Below are 12,072 nucleotides of genomic sequence, written 5' to 3' on the forward strand. Positions count from 1 at the left end.
ACTCAAGACTCAAGACAGAGAATGTACCATCCAAGATCAATGATGAAACGTCAAGAGCACTTTCTAAGAAAGGACATAACTGCTTTAAATGCTAAACCATTAAAAGTCAAAAAGTTATTTCAAAGAAGGATTATTTTTATTCTGAAATAATGTTTCAGTCAAAAAGCAAAGTCTCTCCAACAACTCTTGTAACTTCATTCAGTACATCTACAGCCTATAAATAGAAGGTCATTATCCCGATTCTAAGTAAGAAATTCAAGTGCTTCGAAATCCATAATCAATCACATACATACTTGAAATTCTGCAAAAACATAGGCAAATCATACTCACTGATTTATGCGAAACAGCTGCTAATTCATATTCATATATTAGCTTGCACAATTATCATTAGATCCTTTGTAAAGAATCAATTCTCAAACAAGAGTTGAGAAATTTCAGATTCTGTCAAAACAATCAAATTGTAAAAACACAAACTATAAGAGTTTCTTTATAGTTTGTTTTAAGATTACTTCCTATCAAGGTTAGATAGGTGCTGGTATTGCTTTCTGGGTAGAAAGCATTAGAGGTTGAAATAGATCAAGGCTGATCTAAGACTAAGGTGTTGTAAGTTCAAAAAAAGCTCTTTTACATTTAGTGGAAAGTCTCACAGTGTGAGGACTGGACGTAACCCACGTTGGGTGAACCAGGATAAAATCCTTGTGTGGTATTCTCTATCTTATCTCTCTATTTATTATACTGAATTAACTAAAACATAAACTGATTTTCTGTTTTCAACTAATCAAGGAACGTTCTTCGTTTTCTGTTTTCATAACCAAGATCAATCTTGAGTTATTTTCTCAAGTTTTTAACAGGAATTTTTAAAAGGTACATTTACAATTCAAACTCCCCTTTCTTGTAAATCGACATTGTTACTTCAACTCATACCAATGGGGAAAATTAAACCAGCCACACAGGCGTCCACAAATATGCATATGATATGTCATGAAATGATAATAATGCTCAAATATACATATCACCACCCACTTAGATAATCACATAAATCACCAGCCACTTAGGCAACCACAAAGACAACAATATTTAAAATCCAAATCACCAGCCACTTAGGCAACCACAAAGATAACAATATTTAAAACACAAATCACCAGCCACTTAGGCAACTACAAAGATAATATTTAGAACACAAATCACTAGCCAATTAGGCAACCACAAAGATAACAATATTTAAAACACAAATCACCAGCCACTTAGGCAACCACAAAGATAAAAATATTTAAAATACAAACCACCAACCAAACCACTTAGACAACCACATAGATAAAATATTCAAAACACAAATCACAAGCCACTTAGGCAACCACAAAAATAATATTATTTAAAACACAAATCTTCCGTCACTTAGGCAACCACAAAGATAAAATATTTAAGATTAAATTTTAATCACATAAGACATCAAAGTTTTATTCTCATAGACGCTTACAATAAAGAGTCAATAATTTTGTTATCCCAAATATATAACACACAAACACGTGACTAAATGTCTTGCAGTCATAACTTTCACTTTATAAACTATAAAATTGGATTAACGACGTGTTATTGATAGACATCAAAACTCAAATAACGAATAACACACACAAATATAAACTTTATTTCTTCTACTATAAATTTTCTCTGATTATTAGTCATTTAGACATACAAATCAAGGTTTTCCGCTAAACACATCACAAAAATCAACTTAATCATGTTATCATAATTAAAATTAAAACTTTACACCAATTCCCCCAAGACTCATATAGATTTCTTAAAAATCAAAACTTTGAAATGAAATAGCACAAAAATCGAGACTTTAAATTAAAGACATCCTAAAAAAATATTACTCATGAGATCATAATAAAAATCATAGCTTTATAATTAAGTACACAAAAACAACACACAAATAATAACTTTACATCAAATATATGACATCAAACATATTACTCATGTTATAATAATGAAAATCGAAATTTATAATTAAGTTTATCAAAGCAAATATTACTCATAAAAATAAAATATTATAGTTAAATTCTTTAAGGCAATTCAAAATCAATATTTTTCTTTTAAGACATCAAGACATATATCAATATCTTACAAACTATTAATTTAATATCTAGCCTAACCTTGAATGGAGAAAAGCCCTTACCTTATGCGCTTTCTTTCTTAACCCTCTAAATTCGCACGAGAAATAGCTCATGAGGCAATAATGAATTCAACACCGATAGAGATTGGAATTTACGACATAGAAAATTATTTTGATAGTGTACGAATGACAAATAGGGGTGACAACAAGAGGCCTAATAGAAATGTATGAACATATAAGCTATTTACGTTGCACTACTACCCTTGATTTGTTGTCTAAAATTGAAGTGCACTTAATTCCAACATTATGCTACCAATAATTACTATTTCTTTAATTTTATTAGGTTGTTACAAAGTCAATTGAAATCATGTGTATGAGTTAATTATAATTAACTAATAGAGTTCACCATATATTGAAGGGTGTCACACCAATTTTAACTAAATAAGTAATTTAGAGATTGTCACATCATCCTTTTAATTTTTTTATCTAATAGTTATGAAACCAAAAATTTCATAGAATTATTTTTGTAGACAATTAAAAAAAATTATAATTTTAGTTTAAAAGAGATGAATGCATGATATACAAAAAGGGCAATAGTCTTTTTGTGTTCACTCTTAATTACACAAAAAAGAACTTATAATTAAATTTATAATCTTCCTTTAAAAAATAAATTAAAGGTGTTTAAAATGAGTTAATGCACATTATGCCAAGAAAACACCATGAATTGTCATAAAGGAGAGTAAAAGAATGAGTCAAGTCACTAATTTTTATTTTTATAGGATGGACCAAAAATATTTTCAAAACACTTATATATAAAGATTGGGTTTCATTAACTCTATAATATCTCCTCCTAAAGTGAATACTTATTTGGTCGCAAATAAAACTAACAAACAATACAACTTTTATAAATTATAATTTAATTAAATAATTCAACTAATATTTTATCAACTAAAATAAATCAAGCAAGACAAGAATATCACTCAACATAACAAAATAAAACAAACCTATCAAACAAACCAATTTCATGATTATCGAAACTAATCAAATAAATAATAAATAATTTGATGGTAAACTATGGATTAATATTCAAGTTGAATTAGAGAGTTTTGAAGGAAGAAGGTTAAGAAAAAACTTTTTATGTAAAAAATAGTAGAGGATTAATTTTAGTTTATAAAAAGATTAAACATGTTTTCAGTTTCTATAAAATTACAAATGTTTAAATTTAATCTCTAAAAAAATTATTCACTTTAAATTTCTATTTTGAATTTACATCAACTTTTTTTAAGAATTAAAAATATTTATTTTTTTCAAAAATTTTAAAATAAAAACTAAAAGTGAATATATTTTTTAGAGACTAAAAAGTTGATAATTATTTTATAATGACTACAAATAAAATTTTAAATTTTATAAGAATTAAAAAATTATTTAACCTTTTAAAAATTTGTTAAACATTCAATGTAAAAACTTCAATTTTTTAAACACTTAAACAGGTTGTTTTTGTAATCTCACTGTTTGATCCGCGCTTATTAAGGTAAATAGCTTAAGCCATGTAAATAGTTGAATTCACTAGAATGTCAAATATTATAAGTATAACTATGGTAACTTTTGAGTTACAAGGTGATGTGGCAACTTCTGTAACCTTACAATTTCAAGAAGAAAGTAAGGTGGCTTTTTGTGGACTATAAAAAACCTGGAATAATTGCAATAATGACATTCTTAACTTGAGTTTAGAGAAATTTACTTTTAACCTCTTTTGTCCTTTATTTGCTTGTTTAATATTCCTAAAATAGGATATATTTGTTCAAGATCCAATCTCTCGACAAACCAAAATTAATGTACGAATGATATATCGTTGTTGACTAATTAAACGAGTGGATGAATGAAGGCTTATTATTAGCTTTGTATTTTCATTATTTTCTCATTTAAAATTTCCACTTTTGTTATTTTACAAAACATAGAGTTGCACATAAATTAGTTGTGCCATTGTCTAGTAGCACTTTAATTGCAAATAGCAAGGTTAAGAGAACACAATTCATTGTATGTGAAAAATTCCGGATCTTTTTTGTGTTTCTCTCAATTTGACAATAAAATTAATACATAGATTGTGTTTACTTGTTTTCTTAGGTTAATTTAATATCCAAGAGAAAAGAAAAAATGAAGGATGCAGATGTGTCAAAGCAAATCCAGCAGATGATTAGGTTCATCCGCCAAGAAGCTGAAGAGAAAGCTAATGAAATATCTGTTGCTGCAGAAGAGGTTTGTTTAGTTAATTTATAGGAACATTTTTTTGCCTAACTAAAATACACTCAATTGTGATTATTATTAATTAATTATATGTTTACCAAATTGTTTTATTAAAAATGGTAATAATTAATATCAATGAGTGGTGATATATTTATCATTATTGAAATTCAAAAATTATAGTTGTGATTCATAATAGGAATTCAATATTGAAAAACTACAATTACTTGAAGCTGAAAAGAGGAAGATCAGACAAGAGTACGAGCGAAAAGCCAAACAGATAGATGTTCGTAGAAAGATGTGAGTTTACAATTACTTTTTTATTTTTATTTTCAAAAGACTGATTAATAATTCATTTCAATTATACATTATGAAATATTTTACGAAACTTAGTTTATTTGCATGAATAGTGAATACTCAATGCAGCTGAATGCATCTCGTCTAAAAGTACTCCAAGCACAGGATGAGGTGGTGAATTCTATGAAAGATGCGGCTAAAAAAGCAATTTTACGTATCGCAAATGATAAGAAAGTATACAAGAAACTGATCAAAGATATGATTGTTCAGGTATTTAATTAGTTGATTAATGATATCATTTGTTAGCATCCCAAAATTTATTTTTTAATAAAACTCAATTAAATTATCATAAAGCTAGCCAGTCGTTAAGGTGACAGTATTTTTTAATAACTACGTTAATTGTATTTTTTAATTTTTAAAATTTAGTTTAATTTTTGTTTATGTCATTTAAGATTTATTTTTTTAATTTGATTTTTTAAGTTATTTTTTATTTTAACTTTTATGTTCTAATTAGTTTGTACAAATATATTTTTTTAATAGTTCTTTAAAAAAAATGCATGTGAGTATGTGGCAGTACGATGTTGACTCGTAGTTGTTTCTTCTTTTATCTTTCTTTTATCTTCTAAAAACTTAAATCAAGAAAAATCCAAAAAAATAATTTTCCTAAAAATATGCGTTCTAAATTGGTTGATATACTAACATCTAATTTTGGCAATTAAAATTGTAGATTAAAGTTGTTTTATGAATTGAAAAATGAAAAATTGTAAAAAAAAAATATAAGAAAAGAAAGGAACAAATTTGAAATTAATTGACATATAACAAGTAATAAAAATATTGAACGTCACTAGCAACCATTCTTACTCGTCTAATTTTATTCTTTTACAAATTAGAAATAGTAGGTTCAAATTTAACAATACATCTAATTTTTTTCCTCCTACCATAAATCCATCTTCCATTCCACAAACTCTTATCACCAAAAATTCCCCAATTTCTTCTCTCTCAAATTCATCGAAATAATTGACATGTATGACAGCGGAATACAATTTGTCGGAACAATTCATTTTGATAGACTCGTTTACATTTGTTTTTTGTATTATTATTATGAAATTTGAAGGAAAAATGGTGAAGAAGAGAACGAGAAGAAAATTAACCTAACAATTTAATTTAAAATTTGTATTTTTAATAAAAATTAATTATTAAAAAACATAATTGATTATTTGTATTTTTCAATTAAAAGATATGTGTTTTCTGTTAGAGCTATCTAAACAATTAACCGACACATGCCATTTTCAAAGAAATAAATGTTACTATTTATACAAACGGACTAAAACATAAAATTGAAAACACCGTGTAATTTAAAGATCAAATCAAAAATAAAATTAAATACCTTATTAGAAATTAAGGATAACTTAAAAGACTAAAAATACAATTTAACCTAATAACTACATAAAATATTTAATATTTATTTTTTGACATGTTATAATATCAGTTCATAGAAATTTTAATTACATTTGCTCTGACAATTCATGTGTTTCAGGGTTTACTACGCCTGAGGGAACCATCTGTACTACTGCGATGTAGGGAGAGTGACCGTAAACTGGTTGAGTCATTGCTAGAGGAAGCTAAAAAAGAATACTCAGAGAAAGCAAATGTGCAAGTTCCCCAAATTGCCCTTGATGATCGTGTTTACCTCCCACCACAACCAAAAAATGGCTCCGTCGATTCGCATGAACCTTTCTGGTATCTTCTTCTATTTATCTTTGCTTTTTTACTATCAAAACTGAATTAAAATTTGTACATGGGTACTTCAACCAAATACAACATAAAAAAAAAAAAAAATAGATATCTACATTGCTTAGATACACTAACAAATTAGTGAACCATTGTAAATATAAAATAGAATATCCTCTAATTCATTTCCTACTAATAAACTAATTCTTCGTTAAAATTTCAATTCGAGAGAATCTCTAAGAAACTTGCTATTTTATTCTCGAACTAGATATTATTTATAATTAAATAAATAAATTGAATATACACAACAAAACTAGTTTCGTTGATGTGTTCTATGAAAGGTAAAAATTATGTAAAATTTTATTCATTTCATATAATCACTACGAATTGTTGCAACACAAAAACTTTTTTCATTATATATTTGTTTGCATAAGATAGTGAAAGCTTTATGTCTTGTTTTTTCAAATCAGATAAGTTTATTTTATAGATATTGTTATTATTTTTTTTTTGTCAATAAGTAATATGGATCTGTTGATTTGACTTATTGCCTTACACGATTTTTGATTAAAGATAGCAACATAATCAATATATTACTTTATTGACTTATGCTCAATAGGTTATGCATTAATCATTTTACCAGTAAAACATTTTTAATAGAGAGAAGAAAATTGTTACCTATTGTGTCTAGCCCAATGATCTTACTCTTTTAATCACCTCTAAAACATACAAATCATTTATTCTTGATGGTCAGGTCTTGGAAGATGGATTTTGCTCTCATCATGTGTCGTGAGCATCCATTTTCTACGTGTCATGATTGGTGTTTTAACTTTTTTTAAGGATGTCTGCAAGATAGATTATTTTATTCTTAAGTACCCACATTTGGTTGGATTTTGGTTTGTTAGTTTTGAAATGTGTCTTGTCTTTGCATGTTTTTATGCATATGACAATTTTTTTATTGTGACCTTTCTTTAAACATTGTACATAAGTAGTATCAAGTAAGTTAACTTTAGGAGTTTTATGTGTTTCTTCAAAACCAATACCTTGTTTATTGTTTTTGCTAATACCATATATCATAGAGACTTGTTTGTTTTCGTCTATGTCGTTTGCAAGAAATTCTTAAAAAGCTTTTTCATACTTAACATAATTACATATTGTATTCTTTGAGGTTTTTGAAACATTTTGTTTCACAAATTAGGTTTTCTCTAATTTGTAGAAAGCAAAAACTTATTTAACTAAAAAAAAAAATAAAAATATAGTTTGCATATCTCCTATTTCACTAATTTGTTTTCAATAGTTTTTTTATCACCTCATTTTTCATTGAAAAACGAGATAGCAGTATTATACTAACAAAAATAGAATTAATATTTGATTAAACTATATATTTTGCATGTGTGTTAAATTTTTTCATGGAAACCAGGAATATTAGTATTAATCTTGGAGAATCAGTAGATAATGCTTGAGTTATCACAATCACCTATTGTGTTTTTCATTAAAAGAATAAGACAATGGTAATACTTTGTATGTATGCTTATTTTTTATGTAGTTCTGGAGGAGTAGTATTGGCATCAGAGGATGGAAAAATAGTGTTGGAGAATACCCTTGATGCACGACTTGATGTCATTTTTCGACAGAAGTTACCTGAGGCATGTTCATTATCTTACATTCATTTCAATCAAAATGTAAATTTTCACCTTGTTAGTGCAAAAAGTTTATTATTTACAATCAATCAATACTTATTTATTCCCATGCAGATACGAAAGCGCCTGTTAGGTTGACCAGCCCAATGCAATTTTAATTATATTTTTATATCAACATAATGGAAAGGCAAGGACATCGTCACATCTTGACGAACTTGATCAGAGCCAATGATACTTATTTTTACTTTATCTTTCGTTTTGTTTTAAGGTTATGTGTTGCATATCTCCAATTTTGTTGTATTGTTTTTTTAAATTAGACGAGATGAAGACTATTTAAAAATATGTGTTATAAACAAAATTAACTATTTGAATTTTAATTATAGTTTATAAATTTGAGTTTGTTTTATTTTATTCTTGAAATGAGGGTGTTGACCTGTGTGATTCACGAGTTCATAAATAAATATTTTTAAAGCTTAATTGCAGTTTTGGTCCCTCTATTTTAGCTGAATCGGGAAAGTAGTTCATCCATTTTGTTTCTCCCCAATTTTGGTTTCCAAACAGAATTTTAGTCCTTGATGAAATTTCATTTTTTTAAAGTCGTACTACACCATTTATGATCATATATTTCAGGTACAATTGTTGCAAATGAAATCTTAAGGCATTGTGTGACTTAAATAAGTTTTGGACAAAAATTCTGTTTGAGGGGCCAAAACTTGGGAGAAACAAAATGGAGGACTACTTTAACAATTCAGCTAAAATAGGGGGACTAAAACTACAATTAATTCTATTCTTAATGACAGTAAAGATGTTACTCCTGTGGTCCAAACCTTTATTTGTCTTATTCCTAAAAGAATATGACTTTTTGTTGTTCTTTAACTTTTTATTTATTAAACCCCTAATATTAGGCTCCTATCAAAATAATTTTTTTAAAGTTCTTGCCTATTATTTCATGAGGTTTAAGAGAGGGGGCTCTAGGGCCTATAGACCCCAATATTTTGTTAATTTTGAGATTTTTTTCTTGAAATATTTTTGAAATTTATTTTATTCGAAAAAATATCAAAAAATTGTGAGAAAAATAAATAAAAAATCAATAATAAAAAAATTGTAAATTATTTTTTATCGAAAAAAAATCAAAAATTTTTTATAGAAAAAATCAAATATTTTTTATTGGAAATTTTTTATAGAAAAAAAAAATCAAATATTATTTATCGATAAAAAAATCAAAAAAACTTTATTTTTCAAAAAAAAAAAATCTATTCTTTTTTTGAAAAAGTAGGTCTATAGGCCCACTACGCCCACAAAATTTTAAAGACTTTTAATGTTGAGGGTTTTGTTTTTTGGACCTTTTAAATTAAACTTTTTAACTCGTCCAACATGTGGGTCAGAGCTAATAATTAGAGAACTTATCAAATTCACAGCTTATAAGACGCGTGAAAGCTTGACCATATCATTTTTCCCAACTAATAAAACAAATTACGTTTACCATCGAAGGCCAACAATATACTACTACCACGATTAGCACAACTAATTATTTGGCATGCTTAAAAAAACACCAATTATTTAGTATACTAACGTGTAACCGGTGCATGACACAGAATAAATTACGATGATGTTTATAAATATATTATTCTATTATATAATCTTATGTCGCACATGATAAACTACAATATTTATAAATATATTATTCCATTAACATAGACTCGGTATGATTAATATACGACATAAATTAGAAACCTATACGATAAATTTGAATGACATGAAGTCATAATTTAAATCGCATAAACCAAAACTCATTTAATAAATTTAAATGACATGATAGTTTATATGAGCCAAAAGTAGAAGTTGCAGAAGAGTTTTTCAAAGAAGAAATAAAAAAGTAAAAACTGCCAAAATTCTTACAAGAAAAGGAAAGGTAAATTCAAGCTGCCAAAATTTATCGACTCTAAAGTATTTATAAACTGATTAAAGTATTTCGAACACGATGTAGCTGTCAAAATCATAAAAATGACATGCGACACATGAATAACTATTAAATAGAATATTAAATTATCGTATACAATGCATAGAAGATTATATTCAAAATATATAGCCATTAAAAAGATACACAAAAATACGACTAACGGTTGTTTTTTAAATGAAAAAAATTGAGCACAAAATCTTCTATGTATCTCTATCAACAACTGTTAGTATATGCAAGTGTGACTATCCTGGACGCTTTATTAACTTGTTGCTTTGTATCATCCAGCATCTATGTCAAAACTTGTATGCAAGAGCCATTGTTCTTGTTAATAACATTTTATAAGTGAATAGAGATAGAAAAAGTTAGGGGAACAAATAAGGAAATAGTGGTACGAAGGAATGAAGTAATAGAAACATGAACTTCAATGTTATTACTCAAAATATTCTTAGATTTCAAGTACATAATACTTCACACATTTAAATATAAATATGACAAAATTTTATAGTAAAATACCTAATGAATTTTACAGATCTAAATATCAATCTCTTGAACTTTACATATAGCTTAAAGATAATGTTAAAATTCTTCATATATCTTCCATCATGTAAAATAAATCTTTCATGGTGCTTAATCATTCTACTTTGGTTCACAATGTTGATTTTTCCTATTGTAAAAATATTCACTATGCAAAAACAAATAATAATCTATGTGAGAGTCACATAAATGGCACATGATTTGTAAAAAATAAACATAATCACAATTTTCCATGCCTACACAAGAGCAAAATTGAAAATCAAACTTAACCTTTAAATCTAAACCATGAAATAAACATTATAAGTCAAGCAATATCCATAGCCCAACAGTCTACGAAGTCCAAACACAAAGTAAAAGTAAAATGTTAGTAGCAATGCAAAAAAAAAAACCAGACCAGAATAGTCAAAATTTGGGCCAAAGCACATGCTACCAAATCGTCCTCACTTGTCTTCTTGCCTCCATATCCCCAACACTTCATACAAGACGTCCTCACTTGTCTTCTTGCCTCCATATCCCCAACACTTCATACAAGAATGGTACAATGTGAGCATGCATTCCAAATTTGGAAGAATCTTCAAATTTATTTTGCATCCCAAACAAGAGCCAAAATGAGTCAACTGAAGAATCAATTACACAATGTAAAGAAAACTGACAAGAAAAATGACTATCTTCAATCAATTCAGAAAAGTGTTGATGTTCTTGCACCCATAGGATCACCTATAGATGATCAAGAAAATGTTCAATTGATTTCGGATAGTCTACCTGATGATATTGAAGCTTGCAAGCAAGAAGAGACTCATATACCACTGTTGATATGTTGAGTGGGTTCACTCCCAACATAAATAAGGGAAGAAAAATAAGGGTTTGGTTCCGGTGGTGGTAGCAGGTGTGTAGCAAACTTGCTTCATTTGATCTACAAATTTAGTATGTTATTTCTACCACTGAGCTTGTTATTTTAATATAAAGTTTGAGTAGTTTTATCTTCTCTGATAGTTACTTTGGCATACCCACTTTAGTGAAAGGTTGTTATAAGGTTGTTATTGTAGATTGATGTTCCCTATTGTTATTAGGAAGACTCTGGTGTACCCATTAATTATTATAGTGGAAGTTTTACTGGACTAGGTCCCGTAGTTTTTATTCTCTCAATTTGAGGGAAGTTTTCTACGTTAAAAATTGTGTTTGTCTCATATTTAATTTTCTGCCAATTATTTTTGCTCTGTGGAATTGTATTTTCTGTTTGGTCATTTATCTGCACAGGTGGGGGAAAAATATTATGCATTATTGAGATAGTTATCGCTAATTATCTCTGATTTTTTTTTCCCAACAAAGTGGTATCTAGAGCTCGGTTATTTGATTTGTGCATTTAAATGGAGGAGGAAAATAAAGGTCCCAATATGATTAAACTCAACTCTTCTAATTATACACTTTGGAAGACTCTCATGGAAGACATGTTATATAGTAAAGATTTGTATGATCCTATTGAGGGTGACACTGCTAAACCCGCAGATAAATCTGACGCTGACTGGAAGAAGATGAATAGAAAGGCAGTGGCGTTGATC

The 12,072-nt window shown here is 27.7% G+C and overlaps 1 protein-coding gene across 1 annotated transcript; it reads left to right on the plus strand.

Moving 5' to 3' along the window:
- Positions 1 to 4,053: 4,053 nt before the first annotated feature.
- LOC101490511 (V-type proton ATPase subunit E2) lies at positions 4,054 to 8,425 on the plus strand. The gene is made up of 7 exons (XM_004505716.4): positions 4,054 to 4,150; positions 4,238 to 4,369; positions 4,554 to 4,654; positions 4,765 to 4,921; positions 6,189 to 6,391; positions 7,926 to 8,025; positions 8,134 to 8,425. The coding sequence occupies exons 2-7, from the start codon at positions 4,268 to 4,270 to the stop codon at positions 8,155 to 8,157; spliced, it is 687 nt and encodes a 228-aa protein (XP_004505773.1). The 5' UTR covers positions 4,054 to 4,150; positions 4,238 to 4,267; the 3' UTR covers positions 8,158 to 8,425.
- Positions 8,426 to 12,072: the final 3,647 nt, after the last annotated feature.

The sequence above is a fragment of the Cicer arietinum genome, chromosome 6 (genome assembly GCF_000331145.2).
Source record: "Cicer arietinum cultivar CDC Frontier isolate Library 1 chromosome 6, Cicar.CDCFrontier_v2.0, whole genome shotgun sequence".
In the NCBI taxonomy this organism is placed as follows: Eukaryota; Viridiplantae; Streptophyta; class Magnoliopsida; order Fabales; family Fabaceae; genus Cicer; species Cicer arietinum.

Bases quoted from the DNA above. Each gene is read 5' to 3' on its own strand.
- LOC101490511 (XM_004505716.4), top strand. From the start codon at position 4,268: ATGAAGGATGCAGATGTGTCAAAGCAAATCCAGCAGATGATTAGGTTC. The intron at 4,922-6,188 runs GTATTTAATTAG...CATGTGTTTCAG, and splicing joins TCAAAGATATGATTGTTCAG to GGTTTACTACGCCTGAGGGA. The intron at 6,392-7,925 runs GTATCTTCTTCT...TTTTTTATGTAG, and splicing joins GATTCGCATGAACCTTTCTG to TTCTGGAGGAGTAGTATTGG.